The 17,838-nt window shown below is 37.7% G+C and overlaps 2 protein-coding genes across 2 annotated transcripts in view; one reads left to right on the plus strand and one right to left on the minus strand.

The window, feature by feature from the left end:
* Positions 1-4,231, plus strand: part of KMO (kynurenine 3-monooxygenase) — a 62,899-nt gene extending 58,668 nt beyond the window's left edge. The window contains 4 exon segments of the mRNA XM_019423138.2: positions 1,672-1,773; positions 1,863-1,922; positions 3,253-3,384; positions 3,387-4,231. Coding sequence (XP_019278683.1) covers positions 1,672-1,773; positions 1,863-1,922; positions 3,253-3,384; positions 3,387-3,455 — 363 coding nt within the window. The 3' untranslated portion in view covers positions 3,456-4,231.
* Positions 2,148-17,838, minus strand: part of OPN3 (opsin 3) — a 45,815-nt gene continuing 30,124 nt past the window's right edge. The window contains exons 2-4 of the mRNA XM_019423152.2: positions 13,592-13,911; positions 8,552-8,803; positions 2,148-6,223 (exon numbers count right to left, since the gene is read on the minus strand). Coding sequence (XP_019278697.1) covers positions 5,960-6,223; positions 8,552-8,803; positions 13,592-13,911 — 836 coding nt within the window. The 3' untranslated portion in view covers positions 2,148-5,959. The remainder of the gene's footprint in view (positions 6,224-8,551; positions 8,804-13,591; positions 13,912-17,838) is intronic.

Genomic DNA, 17,838 nt, shown 5'->3' on the forward strand with positions numbered 1-17,838 from the left:
GACCTCTTCTCTACTGTGGAGAGTCTGTTCTGCCAGTCTTCAGTTAATTTTCTGGGGTTTTTACACTGATGTGGTTGTTATCTGGGTGTATCCATAGGACCAGTTCAGCCTAGGAACTCCTACTCTGCCATCTTCCCCAGAAGTCACAAATGTCCTTTAATTTTTCTTTGCCCCAGCCCCATTGCATACATGCTGAATGAGAACAAAAAGAAAACACACACACACACACACACACACACACACACAGAGCATTCCCTACACATGCATGGATTGTGATAGTAGACAGTGACAATGACCCACACATATCATCTCCATCTACATTTTAGGGACATTTAGGAGGTAACAAAGATAAAAAATTGTCTGGTTTCAATCACTGATAAATTCACAGGCTTAAACCTTAAACATTTGGTAGAGCTAGTAATATGCTATTTTAATGAAGATATAATTTTTATATGTATTAATGTATTAACATATTTGGAGGAATGAAGAGATAGTAAATGACCTTACCATTCTTAACATTTTAAGTTGCAAGTTTAGAGTAGCTTTAAATATTCTTTGGGGCCTTATGCACTGAAAAAAATACGTATATATTAAAGATATTCATGGTCAGAAGATTAACACTCAGAAGAAAAAACACAATTACATTTTGAGCCAGTCACATGAAAAGCTCACAACAAATACTTATGGTTACACTTTTTAAATGATCAAATGAAAAAAATTTCAGGATAAATTTAAAGAAAAGAGTGTAGCTGTTTTCCTTCTTTCCTGAAGAGAGATAAAAATAAAGTGGACTTTAGTTTGAGCAGAATTATTACATACATGGTGAAGGAAGTTCTATAAGATACCGAAAATCTTCACTGTTGTAACTTGCTTATATCTTTCTTTATTTTTTGAATCTTACAGACATTTATTTCCTGAAATAAGGGCATCACTTATAAACAGAACTTATGATTAATAACAAATGAACAATAAAAAATAACAAAAAAAATTATCTCACTTTTTTTCCCTTCCCCTATGCTTATCTGTTGTGTTTTTCAAATTCCACACGAGTGAAATCATATGATATCTGTCTTTTTCTGACTGACTCATTTCGCTTAACATAAGACACTCTAGTTCCATCCACATTGTTGCAATTGGCAAGATTTCATTCTTTTTCACTGCCAAGTAGTATTCCATTATATATATATATATATATATATATATATATATATATACATATAATCTCCTTGTGTCCTTAAAAATGAGACAGGCACAACAGAATATCTGTTCTGAATATGGAGTAAGTCGAGAAAGACATACCTTCAAGGATCTCTTCTTTCCATGAAGAAGATTACAAATTAACCAGGAAACAATGACAATTAGTCAAATCTTTGGTCCCACAGACTATCCCCAGATCTGACTGAACAAGACTTTTGCTGAAATAGAGTTCCCATATTGCCCCCTGAGCAAAATAGAGTTCTATAACATGTTTTGTGCAATTGCTCAACCTTTTCAAGGTAATGTCTTATACTTTTACTGAAAAGGATTGGAAATAACTGTTAAGGAAACAAGAATTTGACTACTTCGTGTCCAGATTTGCAGTGAATAGGAATGAAGTATAATAATAAGTTGTAGTAAATAAATAAAGGCTATTCATTTGAGATATTCTTTAAGACTCTTACATTATTGCAGATGCGAGCACATGTCAACTCGAGGTGGTTCATCTTCCAAAAAACCATGGAGAGATTTCTTCATGCTATTATGCCATCTACCTTTATCCCTCTCTATACCATGGTAAGGTCTGGATTTAAGACATCTCCTCATTTTATTCTTCTGTTTATCCATTAAAGAATCACAAGAATACTTTTTAAACTTCCTTATAGGTTGCCTTCTCCAGAATAAGATACCATGAGGCAGTGCTGCGCTGGCATTGGCAGAAAAAGGTCAGAATAAATTGAAGTTCATAGTGGTATGGTTATGATTCTTCAGGCAAATACAGAAATGATGTGATAGACACTAAATGTTTGCTTCCAAATAAAAACTGTCCTGGGTACACAGAGGGAAAAGTGCCTAATGAACAAAATTACAAAAAGAGAAAGAGAAAGAGGGAGAGAGAGAGAGTGAGGGAGTGCTTCTGAAGGGAAAAAATTCAAAAAAGAAACAGATGCTACTATTTCTAAACTTCTTACTTTATTTTAGCAACATGACTACTTTTATTTAGCAAATCGGCTTTTGCTGCTGAAATACTCTTATGGATTTAATTTGTAAAATTGGACAGAATTGAATCACTTATAAAACACAATCTAATTTCAATGTAATGCCATAGTTTATTTTGGGAAGTTGACCCAGAGATGCCACTAAGTAGACATTCAGATTTCTGGTCTTCAGATTTGGAAATCTAACAACTTTATTCATTCAACAAATGATTTTATTTAACATGTAGAGACAGAGCTGAGCATGGTGATGAATAAGCAACAGCCCCTCTCCTCATGTAGCTCAGAAGCTGGTGAAGACTGGTGGAGAGGCAGAGCTGCCCTGGAGGAGAATGGGAGTGGCCAGGGTGGGTGGGGATCCATGGGGCTGAAAGGCAGCCCACAGGTGTGAGAATGGCCAGAGATGCAGCTGGGATGGTAAGAAGGACCTCAAGGATTTTGAATATTATATTGAGGGAAGCAGGGAGACCAATGGAGGCTAATAGATTCAGGTGTGGATTTTAGAAAGATTGCTTTGCTGTGTGGAGCCTTGATTGGAAGAAATCTAGATTTATTCTTACAAAGATTAATAAAATAGGATCCCTGCCCTCAAGGAGCCAAAAGACTAATAGGAGAAAGACAGTGACGCCAATGAGAATGCAAGAAACTTAGTGCCAAGTCAATTCTCACGGAGACTTTGTGCAGGTTCTGAGCAGTGACTGAGTCATTTGTGGGTTCAGCACAGTACTCTTCTAAAATAACACTCATAACTCTTTTTTTCTAAACTATGTGGGGGTTTTTTTCATGGCTATACACAGGGAGACTGCAAAGAACTCTTTATACAGAACACATGGACTCAGTTATTTCTGGGAATGGAGAAAGGACAGAGACAGGAGGAAAGCTCCAAATTCTAGACCTTACTGGTCATTGTAGGCCTTGACCTAGTGGTCATTCAATTAAATTGCTGTTTCAGGTTAAAGAATAAAGAAGAAATTGTATACTCCTTGGTTGTTTAAGAAGGAAGTCTTTTAAGATTTTAATCTCTGGACAAATGAAATGAGACTTCTTGCTGTTTTTACAGGTGATAAATAAAGGACTCTTTTTCTTTGGAACACTGATAGCCATCGGTAGCACCTACCTACTTATGTGCTCCATGTCACTGAGACCCCTGCACTATGTCAGAAGACCATGGGACTGGCTCACTTACTTCCAGAAAACAGGACCTGTTTTCCTGCAAACTCCATGGAGTCACTAAAAGAAATTCCCAATGTCATTAGCAGGTGACAGAAAGGTTCTGAAGTAGCAAATAGTTTAATTTCATTATAACCAAAACTAAGGATCAAAACCATGTTTCTATCATATTTAATTCACTAGTGCAAGATATATGCCAGCTTACAATGAAATTCAGTATAGAATTTCTCTGTGTTTGTTGAAATTATTGAAAAAAAAAAGAAAAAAAAAAACAACCCCAAACCACCAGTTAAAGTTGCAAAAGGCAGTTTTCCTACAACACTACACATAGGTGTGGTCATTCTAAATATAAAAATGCAATGACTAAGATCTCTTTCACTTCTCCAAAAGTAAAACACCAGAGGCCTTGAGGAAGACAGATCACATCCTTTCTTTAAAGGACATAAAGAAGGTCATGATAAGATTGACTCAACACCTAGGACTAAAAATTACAATTTGGCAAACATGTTAAGTTCACTTTTGATCCCCTGGATGGAACTTCTCCAACACAGAACTCAGATTCACGTACTAAAACTAGAAATGTAAATGAGGAATTTGGGGCACTCTAGAGAGTTACAAAATGAACAAATTTTACTTCACAGTCTTCAAAGGCCAGTATTACCTTTTGAAGATTAAAAAAGGGCCATTAATGCCATACTAAGTGAAGACTAAGAAGAGTTTTATTTACAAATTAAATAATATATACAACAGAGTGGAAAGGAAATAAGGGAAGACAGTTTTCATAGAAATTACTCCATTTAAGACTCCCAGAAGCAGTTTACTAACTTGCTATGGCAGAACCAGCAATAAACTTGATTTTGAAAATTTCATTTAGTGAAAACATTTTCTTTGGTTCTTCCTTCTTCAATAGGCCAACTGAATTACTTAGAAGTCTTTCAAACGTGATTAGTTATGTAGATGCTCCACTAAGTGGGATAGTCATCCAAGAAATAAAAACTAGGCAATACAATAAAATGATTCAGTTTCTGTTTTACATTGTCAAAGAAACCTTTGAGTTCTAATAATCCATGTTAAGTCTAAACAATGACTTATGGGGAAATGGCCTCTTTACTGACACTGAGCATTGATTGTCCAGTAGACTGATTGAAGAGCAAAAGAGATTAAATAATACACTTTATGAGTACTGCTTTACACTTACTTTCACCCCCTTCAAATTAGGTTTCATTTTTTGCTTGGAACTTCTTTTCTAAACCCAAAACTCTTGGCAAAATTGTGGCAAGTTGTTAAAAAGGATAATCTGTCCAAGTTATGTTTGAAATGAAACAGATGGAGATACCTATCTGCCATCAACACATCCTTCTTCATGTACACCCTCTGATAGTGTATGATTTCCTAGATGCTATGATTAGCTTGAAATTCACCATCTTTGCTGTGTGCTTTTTAATAACCCTTCTAGAGCTTGCTTAGCAGCATATTCATCTGAAACTCATCTTTATCATACTGCATATATGGCAAGTCTTTTGTTTTGGAGGAAGCCAGGGCGCTGAATTTCTTTGTCACCCTAGAATTGACTCTGATAAATTTGATTGGTCAAACATAGGATGTGACAGTGATTAGGATCCAACACTACAGAAAATTCGAGATTTCCTAGTGATTTCACATGTGTATGATACAAAGTTATTTTTACAGCTATTTTTGAGCCGTAACTACAGCTAAGTATTTTTGAGAAAAACATCTATGTGCCTTGGAAAATAGTGTCATTTAAAAAAAATATATTCAAAATGAAAATTTCCAACATGTTAGAAGTTGATGGTGCCAGATGCCCATCTTGTGCCATAAGTGGTTTTTCATTATGGAAAGCACCCATTGAATTAAAACAATTTGTCTTGCTCAGTTGTTTCCAGTGGCCAGAAAGCGTATGGGCAATTCATATTTCCTGCTGGGCCACAAAAGTTCTGTTGATATTGTGGGGCCCTAGGGTAGGCTGCCCCAAAATATGCCACAATCGCATGATTACTTTGAATTCAAGTTATTAAGAAACAGCAAGTGTATAAAAGATGCTCTGACCTTCCTTTGTTCCCCTGAAAGCAGGAAATCTCTCACGCGAAAGATACCTCCCTGCACCAGAAGGTTAGAGGGACATCTGTATCATCAGAGACAGAGAATTCAGAGCTGAAGAAGTCCAAATAAGCAAACCTTGTTACTTTTACTAAATTACTACCCCAGCCCAAATTCTGTTTAGAACTCTAACTGAAGCTCCCAAACATAAGTTTCTTTGTCCTGACAATTCCTTATAGATTTATGTTTCTTTGTCTAAAATGTATGAAAGCTGCATGCCTTGCTCATTTATTTCTTTGGGTCTCAATTTTATTACTTGGCCTCCTTGCACACAGAATTAAACTTTTTTTTTTCTCCTGTTAATCTGTCTGATGTTAATTTAATTCCTAGACCAGCCAGAAGAATCTTGTAGGGCAGAGGAAAATTTTTCCTTTCCAACAATATTAACATAGAATGAGGATTCCAAAACAGTCCTTATAATGGAAGCCTAAAAGTGGTTTTCAATACAAGGCCTTGTCTTTCATTACCACTATTCCTTCCTATAAAGGACGGACTTGGATTACATCAACTTTTGACACACTGGTTTTGTCACTGTCTTCAACTGACAGTGATTCATCACTGGTGATGATAAAAATGATGGAAGAAGAATTAAAAGTCACTTTTTTCTTTGGCCTGTCCCCATCTTTTTGTGACATCACAATGGGTCTGATCTGCATTTCACTCCCATTGGTTGGTAGGTCCTTAGCAGGCCTCTGGCATCTCAGCAGTCGGAAACATAGCAGTTGCAGAAGGGATCTTCGAAACTGGGCAGGGAGAAAATAAAGTTGAATATTAAGTAAACATTTGGCCCTTAATCTGGATTAACATTCAATAAAATTAGTTGAGTTTAATTTTGGTTGTTCTTTTTTATTTGTTAGCTTATGTGTGTATGGGGTTAGGTGGCAATGCTCAGATGTACCTAAATAAACCTGGAGTCTTATGTTTTCTATTTATTATAATTCTCATTAACAAAACCATATAGGACTATTATAACCTCTGTGGATTCAAGTTTCATGCACCTTCTATGAGGGCAACTAAATCCATTTCTTTAAGGAAGTTTGAACATCAATGCCTTCCACAAATATTCAGTGAGCACCTACTAGGTGATAGCCACTGTGCTACAATTTGGGAATATTTTGGGCAGCAAAGAATGACAAGGCCCTTCTTGCAGAGTTTAAAGTCTGCTGTCTCACTAATTTTCTGTTAACTAGGAAAAGAATTTTTTTTTTCTATCAAGATTACAAAGCATTTAGAGAAAAAATACTACAGTGGAGAATGCTAGAGTTCACCGGTGCCCATGATTCTTCCCTCTGTCCTGGACACAATGCTGAACCATAAGTTATTTAATTTAACTTTTATCCCCTTTTTTCAGAGCAAAATACATGGGTTTATCCATGGGCTTTCACAGATCAGGGAGTAGTAATGAAAATTATGATAACCAGCTACATTGGTTTCTGTCTTCTTTAAACCCCACTTATATACAAGTTAGTATTTAGTTTATACTTACATTCAAAAATATTTGAGACTATTTCTTCATCAAATTACTGCTTCTTATATCAGGTTAAGTGCTAAAGATAAATCATTATAAGGGTTTAGAGTATGTATGCCCAAATATGTTTTCCCACATAAATGGTGAGCTCCTTGAAGATAAGGACTATTGTTTTATGTATTTGTTTGTTTTTGTTTGTTTATTGTATCTTTTAGACTTCTAGTTCAAAGTGTGCTCCTGGGAACCAGAAACATGGGAACCACGCGGAAACTTATCAAAATGCAGAATCTCAGGCACCCAGCATAGCAAATCTGAATATGCACTTTTGTTTTCACAATCTCTCCAGCTGTGGTGTATGCATTTTAAAGTTTTCCAAGAACTAATGTATGACCCATTGGCCCAGAGGAAGAACATAAAAAAACAATTGTTAGGTAATATATTTAAAACGTACTTATTTGCCTGTCGAGGTGGTAGTTTTTAAAATATGGAGGTCTTATACTTCTTCAGAAAATCAGTTATAATCTATCTTGCTAAAAACAATTCACATGTGAACATTCTTAAAAAGTTTTATGACCAAGTTTCAGGGTTCTCATGACTCTCCTAAAGTCAATTCAAGTAATTCTCAGATTGTAAGGACTCCAAGTTGAAATTCTCTGGGTTCAAGTAAACAGTTAATGAAGGCAACATGAGAAAGAAAGATCAGTGAATACAGATCGAAACCATACGAAAGTGAGAAGAGAGAGGGAGATTTAGCAGTGAATATTATAAGGTTAATTTAAAAAATGCCCTGTTATTCCAAATTCTTGAGCATTAGTAGCCTGAGTAGTTATTATCTGATATTAGTGTGACCTGTTAACTTAAAATTCCAATGGAGTAATTAACTATTATTCATAACTTTTAAATTCTCTGATTTTTAAACTTTGCAACTTAGAGGCTTAGCTTCATAGCAATCATAATGAGGGCTTTCTTAGTTATAACTGACAACCACCAAGTCAAAACCTTTCTACCACAGAAATAAGCTTCCCATTAGACCTAGAGGAGTTTCTGAAGCCAGATTAATTTGAGCTACACGCTGGCCATGGTACATGAATAATAACCCAACTAATTGTTAATAATATCTGTAACCCCAAGTGGGGAGCTATGTGTGTAGATTTTGGTATTCAAGCAAACAAGGTTGGAATCCAGGCACCAACAATTCCTGGATCAGGCAAGTCATTTAACTTCTTTGAACCTATGTTATTAATTTATAAATAAAGTAAGGAATAGTATTGGTGCCTGTCTCATGGTGTTTTGTAGAAATAATGGATAACCTCCATAGTACTATAAGAATTTTAAATGAATTTTAACTTTGAACATAAAATGTTTTCTGATAAATGTTAATTTCAATAGATTTTTACTTAAGATCTCTTGGTAGATCTTAGAATTTTTACTATTTTCTTTGGGAATATCTTACATTTCTTCCTGAACACTTTAGTTTCCTCTAGAATTCTTGATTTAGGTTTTTATCGCTGAAGCTCTTCTGAATAACCTCTATAAAAGTATTATATTTCCAACAGTCACATATGTATAGTGAAAACAATGAGTTTATTATTATTATGCTTACCTTTCTTATCATGAAGATATAAATAACTGGATTATATACAGTACTTGATTTAGCAAAGAGATATGAAACAATTGAGACTGTTGGAGTGACCAGGTGTCCATAACCATTAACCACCAAGAAACAGATCACGATATAAGGCATCCAAAAGATCAGGAAGGTAGATATCATTAAAAAGCACATTTTGGCCACTTTCTTTTCATATCTTAAAATCTTAATCACTTGAATTGTCTGAAGATCTTCAACACAACGAAGCTGCAGAAAGAAGAAAGAAAAGGTTGAAAATGAAAGAATCCTTTTTTTATGCTGTTTCAATAGTAGATATGCAGACACCAAACCATAATGCTCCACTTCTCAAACCAGGCAGAAAGCATATGATGTCAGTTCTGCCTGGTTAAGCTGGTCTCGATGAAACTTAATTGCCAGATGAATTCTTGCTGCAAGCTATGGTGACTTCCAACTCCGAGCCAATGACTATTACTACAAAGTGGGATCTGATGGCGACCTTGCTTATGCTTGGTTTCATCAGGACTCAGGTGCAGAGAATGCTTGTAGCCATATCCGTGTAAACTCAGCAAATCTGATCTTAATTTATCCCCAGTAAAGGCACTGAGGAACAATGGTCTACAGTCTGAAAATTGTTCAGGTTTCTTAAAGTTTCCTTAGAAGTTCCTTCTATTGTTATTATAAATGTATTATTAGGGGGTGGGGGAAAATATTCCTCTACACCAAAATCATGTTTTGAATAAAATAGTTTTTTCTGACCATTCTAAAAGGCTAATTTTGCTACAAAAATACAATTTTTTTTAAATTTAAAAAAGGTATTGTACATACTGTTTATACTTCACATATAATTTTAAACTGAGAAATTTATTGCATTTCAACAAATGTTCCTTTTGAACAACAAATGTTCAAAAGGTGTTCCTTTTATTCTAGCATTGTCATAAAAATTAAGGAAAAAAATTCCAAATAAATCAGAACATGTGCTTATAGTATTTAAGAGTACATTTGAATTGATGTAGCTAAATTATTTATACTACCTAAAATTATATTTAGGAAACTATATTCTTAGTAGAAACACATATTCATATTCACAGAAAATGGAAGGGTTAATGGGTAATTAAAGTGTTGAGTTTTTTAAGAGTAGAGGGAATGTGTAGGAGTGGGCGTGGTTGTCAAATGTCTGATACCATTATTTTCTTTGTGTGCAATTCTATTTAAACCTTTTTCATGTTTTGTTTTATTTTTTGAGAGACAGAGAGAGACAGAGTGCAAGCAGGGGAGGGGCAGAGAGAGAGGGAGACACAGAATCAAAAGCAGGTTCCAGGCTCTGAGCTGTCAGCAGAGATCCCAGCGTGGGGCTTGAACCCACAAATACAAGATCATGACCTGAGCCAAAGTTGGACGCTCAACCAACTAAGCCACCCTGGTGCCCCATGTGCAATTCTATTTTAAAAGAAACTATTTTATTTAATATGATAGGATACTATTCTATTTTCACAACAGCATTTTTTGGGGGGTGGGTGGGAGATTTCCCCCCAGAGTTTTTAAGAAGGTTGTGGAGTTCTAGTGAAAGCTCTGGATTTGGAATTAGTTCTGGGTCCATATCCCAGATCCACCACTTTTGCCCTCTGTGTGACATTAAACAATCAATTACTTCCTCTGAGAATCAAGACTAAAGGACGTTCAAATGAATAACCTATTAGAGTTAACAGAAGTTGGGTCCCACTTCCATACATAAGACTTTGTGGGATTGTTCTCAAGAGTATTTGTTTACATTGGAATTATATTTGAAACTAATATACTTCTATGGATTTGTACTTTTATGATACTATAGGATATTAGGAATCATGAGTTTTGGCTCCTCAAAGTTTCAACTAACAAGTAATAAGATGACAGTTCAATCATCCATCCCCAATTCCCCGCCACCTAGGGACCCACAGACTCATCTCTACCTTTTCTGGGTAATTCAGTCCCCATCCTCTTACCATTTTTGAAAGCAGAGCCCGCATTTATCATCTTGGAATTACATGTATGCTGCAGAAGTTAATCTAAGGAAAATATTGGACTATACTTTCACAGTTCCTCTTTGGCATAAAGATATGGTTCTAATGTTTTGGATTATTTGGGTTTGTATATGTGAATATACAAACATATTGACATATTGACATATTTGAATATGTCCATGATTATTTTTCATTTATCTCTTTTTTTACCTCTCTGTTTTATCATTATCTATTCTTTCACTCTATTCTTTCAATGTTTTCCAAATAAAGAGCTCTACTTCATGTCTCGCCCTATTTGTTCAATCATTTGAGTGTATTTTTAAAAACTGTTGTGGATGAAGCAAAAGCACATGCACAGTTGAATTTGTCCTGAAGGATGAACCACTTAAGACGATTCTCCATGTAGTCCCAGTAAAAGTGTTCTCTCCCTACATAAATAGTGCTTATTGATCCAGACACCTGTAGATTTTCAACAACTTCACTGTGAGTCCTCATTCTTATGTGAGAAGCTATTTCTCCATCACTGCTATGCATCACACCTCTGGATAAGGAAATAGAGGTGATTATGGTGCCAGGTTCTGAGTGGAGAATATTGCTGTCTAGAGTCAAGTCTCTTTACCCTTGTACCACTTCTCCTTCCTATGAACACTGCCTGTAGCTCATTCCAAAAATAGTCTTTGATCAACTATTGTTTGAAAGTATTGTTCCAGCTATAGGTGAAAACTTAAAGACTGGGTCTCTGCTTTTAAGGAATTCACTGTATGCTGAGGGTGACAGCACACGTTACTTCCGTAGGTGATACATGCCATGGAGGAGGTGACCAGAGAGGGATATGGGAATACACAAGATGGGTAACTGATTCAGATATGGGTAAGGGCTAGAAGATCCTGAGCTCAGCCTTCTGAGGTGAGTATGAGGCAGCCAAGTAAGGTGGGACAGAATGTTCCAGGGAAAGGAAACGTGTCAAGGCAAAGAGGTAAAAGAACCCATGTTAAGTTCTGGGAACAAGAAATATTGCACTTGGCTGGAGCCTGAGGTAGCAAGAGGGAAGGCATATTAAGAAATAAAGCTGGACATGCAGATAAGAGATGGCCTTGCAGGACCCTGGTAGTCATACTCAGGGGCTTTATATTTTTAAATCATGAAGGTAGGGGAACCTCTAAAGGATTTTAAGCTGGGAAATGACTTGAGAAAATTTGTATTTGAGAACAACTACTCTAATGGAAGTGTATAGAAAAATGGATTAGATGAAAGCAAGAATAAAGGAAGAAAAACTAGGGCCCCTTTGAATTGAGTCTGTGGCAATAGGAGAAGGGATAAGGGACATATGGAAAAATATTTGAGGTTGAATAGATGAAATCAATAATTGATTGGGTGTAGGGGAGACCTGGATGAGGAATAGTCCAAGATTTACTCTATTATTTTTGGCTGAGGAATAATGACCATTTACTGAGAAAGGGAATGTGGAAGCAGCAGATCTAGAGGGAGGGATGACCAATTCGTCTTCACACACATAGAATCTGATGAGTCTGGGGGCCATTCCAGTGGAGGTGTGCAATAGGCAACTGACTATGGGATCTGACAGAGGTCAGAAGAACATCCTGGGTCAGAAATAGAGATTCCAAAGTCACCACGCTATTGTTAGAAGGAGAAATCCTAAGAGCATATGAGATGCCGAAGGCCAGTGTGTAGTATGAGAAGAGGGCTAAACACAGAATGCAGGTAGGCCTATGGGAAGCAGCCCTTGGCAGAGACCTAAGAAGATGGTCCAGAGTCAACAATAACTATAGGAGAGAATGGGGTTCTAGTGGAGGAGAAACCATAGTTCGGTGGAAGTTGTCAATAACATCACAAGTGTTAAATGCCACGGATGCCAGGAAAAAAATAGAAATGTGCCCATTGGAACTAACATTTGGTATATTATCAATTACCTTAATGAGGGCTGTTTCTGTGACAGTGTGATCAAGGAAGGAGACCAATTTGCAATGGGTTAAGGAATAACGACTAGCTGAATGTAAACTACAAACTCTTTGATACAGGAGCTATAAATTACACAGTGTTGTATTCTCAGTGCTTAGTAAATATCTTAGCTTGAGCTCCCCTAACAATATACCCTAGACTGAGTAGCTTAGACAACAGAAATGTATTTCTCACAAATATGGAGGCTGAGAAGTCCAAGGTCAATGTGCCAGCATGGTAGGTTTCATTATGGGACCTCTTTTCTCAGCTCAGAGATGGCTACCTTCTCAATGTGTTCTCATATGGTAGAAAGAGAGATGGACAGAAGGGTGGAGAGATGGATGGAGGAAGGGAGAGAGAGACAGAGAGACAGAGAACCAGCCACTGGTTATGATTTAAAGTGATGTATGTCAAGGCAAAGAGGTTTTATCTTTTTCTTTCTTTCTTTTTTTTTATAAAACATGAAAGCTAGAGGGGATTATCAAGATGAGCAGGAGACTGATGAGCAGGAGTTCTGAGGAAAGAAGACACAGAACAGGAAGACACAGTGAGTGAGCAAGGAAAACATACATGGGTAAAGTAGGAGACTTGCATATGGAGTGTGCCCCATACTGTCACTTCAGACTCCTTGCTAGCACCCAACAGGAACCCTGCTGGTGATCAGTTCTTATGCTTTATGATTCAAAAGTGATTTCCAGAAAAAAATATCTGTACTATTCTCTAGTGGGTTTATGTGACCTTTGAATGAATAAAATGATAGGAAGTGTGGAATTTCCTTGGTTAGAGTTCTTGAAGTCTACGAGTGCTGGAGAATGCAGGTGTTCTTCGTTGTTGTTGATTTTGTCTGTCTAGAACCCCTTTCCTTCCTCTTTGTGGTTTAGAGAGTGGCGTATATAGAGTAGATGTCATTCCTCATGGGTCTTTTAGCGTGCACAATTATATCAAGTGGGAAGTCCGGTAGAGCTGTTTTAGCTGCAGACAACCACTGTTCATGTAGGAAGAGTTTGACTGTTTTCCACACAGAATTTTCCACCCTGGACATAGTTTAGGGGAGGGACATTTGAAGTCTTCAACTCACCATGCGAACGGAATACAGAATATGGCCATAGCAATGGGCTATGACGCCCACAGGCACCACCAGGCAGCCAAGAAATAAGAAAAGCACAAAGGAGGAGTCATTGGCGTCCTTGGATTTCCAGTCCACAGAGCAGCCTAGTCCGTGTACATCCAGGATGTACCTGTTCCAGCCCAGCAGAGGTGCTCCAGACCATGCCAGTGAGTACAGCCAGATGTAGGTAATGGCCCTCCAGGCCCAGGAGAAATTGATCACTCTGGCATGGACCACGCGAATATAACGTTCATAGGCCAGCACAGTTAGGGTGGTAATGGAAACAGTCCCTGAAAGAAGAGAAAGTGGGACAGTGTAACATGGAGAGGGGAAGACAGACATAACAGACAATTCATTGCCTACTGGAGACACATTACAGAGTGTATGGACCCAACAACGGCTCTAAAAGCTGACATATCTAAGAGGAATCATGCCTCACAGTCCCCAGGAAATTTGACTGGACACATATTTACCCAGAGAAGAAGACAAATGGTGTGCGGATTGCAGCAGGACAAAAAAGCCCTAAAACCAGCTCTGCCCCAATGATACAGGTACTGTGTTATACTTCCTGCCAAAGAGAAACTCTGAAGAGAGTCAGGGAGCGTCACTGAGTGTCTCACTTGACTTTACCTTTTCTCAGTTGTGTCTGACTCAGGATTTAAGATAAAATTAAAGTGGGCTTCACAAGGATGAACTGGCCCAAGTTATGGTACAAGTATTCAGGGAGCTGCATTAACCTTCCTGCTAGCAGATATCAGCCTGTGAACTATTCTCCTGCAAGACTGCTAACAAGGGAGTGAAGCCTTCTGTGCTCCCATGGTCTTCATTTATACCTCCATTTTGCAACAAATACATGAAAACAATATTATTTATGTCTCTGCCTCTTCCCAAAGGGTGATTTATACATTCAGTAAGCTCCTACTGAGCACCTACCACGTGCCAGTCACTTTGCCAACACTGGAGGTTTAGAAGTGACAGAAAAGTGGAAATCTAGGTGCTTAGAAGGAATCCAGTTGTGTAAATAACAGTGAGATGGCAGGAGGTATAAAGGCTACAATTCCCATACAGTGTCCTGTGGGAGTCACAGAACAGGGGGCCTTTGTCAACCAGGCAGGAGAAGCACATTCCAGGAAGAATTAAGAATTATGTACTGGAGCATAGAGACCATTTAAGGGTCTAAACCAGATGAGAGAATACAGAGGTGCCAGGGCTCAGAGCATACCAAGGAGAGAAAAGGTTAAAAGGAGCAGATGAGGCCATACATAATGAGAAAGACTTTCAATTTCTTGATAAGGGTTGTTGTTTCTTTTTTTGGTTCTTAAAAAACAAAAACAAAAACAAAAAACTTTTCCTGTATAAAATAGTAAATTATAAAATCTGTTACTCCATCATGTTTTTTTTAAGTGTGAAGTGACAACAGTTAAGTTCTCCTTTTCCTCCTCCTTCTCCTCTTTCCTCTGAAACGGCACTCATTCCTGCAGTGGTATAGAATTCCAATCCTAGTTCAATGTATGGAGATCAGCTTGAAGGCCATTTCAGTAGTCCAGGCAAGTATGATGGGGCCCGAATTAGAGTACCTTTAAAGGTATGAACAGCAAAGTCTAGATTCCAGAAACAATTGGTGATTAGTATCAACAGAACCCATTGGTTTATTGAATGTGAAGAGAAAGGGAAAAAAAGGAGTCAAGAATAACTCTAGAGATTTATAACCTGCGTGATGATTTGAGGGTGATTAGATTAACAGAGGTCAAAACTACCAGGTGTTATGAGCAGATATAGGGGAGAAGATGAAATTGTGAGCTCCCTAGAACACAACCAGCATAAATATTTGTTGAATGAGTGAATCAAGAGGGGTTGTATGAAAAGTGGTCCTAATGGAGAATGAAAATAAGACCTGTCTCAGGTAAGTAGGGAGAAGTGGGCAGGGGAGTGGTGGTGGCGAGCTTCAAGAAGCCTGGAGTGATCCTAGCTCTGTGACATTGGCAATTCATACAATCTCTTTAAGTTAGTTTTGTTTGGGTACTCATATAATTGAAAAGCTCTTGACATCATCAAATTTTGTGACTATGCATCTATAAAGGTATGAAGTGAAGAGGTCCTAGACTCAGAAAGCCATTGTCAGACCACAGTTAATATCCATTTATACTCTGACAGGTTTGTTATTGTGGGGAGGACAGCATCCCAGTGTCTGATACCTGTGATGTTTAATAAATGTTCATTGAATAAATGAGTGAACATTTAGTAAATATGCAAGTGACTGGAAGAATAAGACTGGGTTCTGTCATATGGTAGAGGAAATATTTCAGGAAGTAGTGTTATAATCATAAATAATGAAGTTCAGATTATGTTAAGTAATTCTGGACACAAGGAAAATACCAAGTTAGATATGCTGCCTTCCGAACTAAGAGTCAACTTTCACCTCATTAAATTTTTACCTGAAGAGTGATACCGTCTTTTCTTTAACTGACTACATTCCCAGAAGGTAACCAAAAACCTAAAGATAGTGACATAATAAGAGTCTCATGAAATACTGATGGTTTTATTTAGTTTACAAACTTTCTTATCAAATATAATGGCATTTAATTATATAATTGCCTTTAAATATTAAAATATAATTTTTGGCTTTCAACGCTTAATTTACCTTGAATATGATTTAGGTCTTCTTCGGCAAGAAAACTTGCTGCAATTATGCTGTAGATTAGCAAATCCCAGTATACCTTATAGATGCATAAGTAAGTTCTTATGATTAAAGGAATAAGCTGCTATAATTTTAACCATCAATCACGTATTCATCCATCCATCCACCCATCCATCCATCCATCCATGAACTATTTACTGCTTATCCACACGTGTCAATCAGTGTGCTAGGAAATAGGTACAAAGGGGAATGAAATCAACACCTCATAGAACTTACAGTCTGCTAGGTAAGAGTGATGATGTAATCAAGTCAAACACGTAAATTAATGACGTAGTATCGAGGAGAGAGAACATGTGAGGGAGGAGGCTGCAGACCTAGAGTATTTTTTTTAAGTTTACTTATTTACTTTGAGGGAGAGAGAGCATGTGGGGGAGGGGTGGAGAGGGAGAGAGAGAATCCCAAATAGGCTCTGCTCAGTTCAGAACTCTATGAGGGGCTTGAGATCATGACCCTAGCTGAAGTCTAGAGTCAGACACTTAACTGACTGAGCTGCCCAGGCATCCCAAGGATGTGGCAGTATTAACTGGAAGTCGGGAAAAGCCTCATTGTACCCAGAGCTGAAGTATGGAAAAACCCCAGCTCTGTGATCAGTCAGGGTACAGGAGTGGAGGAATTTTCCCTCTTATTATTTAGGTCAAAGAGATAAGAGATTTTTTTAAATGTAATAGTTTTTGGCCATGCCTGTATCAGAGCAGGCACAATGAGCTTCCAAAGCCTGAATTCAGTTGCTGACATTAAGCACCATAACCAGTTAGTAGTCCCTGAATTTCCCAGTTTTTCAGGCCTTCCCTGACTGCATGGGTACATAAATGGTAAGCTTATTTGACTAAGTCTTCTGGGGTGACCCATTTGAAAAGACCTAAACTACATCCCTTCCTTAATTTTTTTTTTTCTCTTAGCAATTGTTTACTCATAAATTTTGGTCCTGCCTGAGTCAAAATTATGTTCTGTATTCTGGAGAATGAGAGCAAGAGGACTGTGTGACAACTACTTCATACATTCATCATAACTGATGTGGAGCCTAGTTCTCTCTTCCGTTAACATTGTGGACAGGGAAGGGGAAGGTGACGGCCCCACAATGAGCACTCATCGTATGTGAGGCCCCATAATGGTCACACTACATACAGTGTCCCTCTTTGTGAAAAAGGAGTTTGGTGGCTCACAACGTATAAGAAATCAATAGGTGGCAGAGACAGTTTTGAGAACCTAGGACTGACTGACTCCAAAATCCATAATTCTGCCTTTATCCACCTGTTCCCACAAGCTCTGCTAGGAGTGGCATGATGTCCCTGCTCTCCCTGCAAAGCTGTAGACTGATCACATATGTAGTGTGTCTCCCCATGCTGACAATGGTCTTCTAGGAGGAACCAGAGATGCATGGTGCCTACCCTTGAGGAGACTGCAATGCTGTACATTCTTGTAAAGCTGAGACCAGCTCGCTGCAACATTTGAGGGCAAGATAAGACGATAGGAAATCGGATGTTAAGTTTACCGTGCAACAAGCCTGAAAAAGTAAGAC

This window comes from Panthera pardus, unplaced genomic scaffold (genome assembly GCF_024362965.1).
Source record: "Panthera pardus isolate Hobbes unplaced genomic scaffold, ASM2436296v1 HiC_scaffold_21, whole genome shotgun sequence".
Classification (NCBI taxonomy): domain Eukaryota; kingdom Metazoa; phylum Chordata; class Mammalia; order Carnivora; family Felidae; genus Panthera; species Panthera pardus.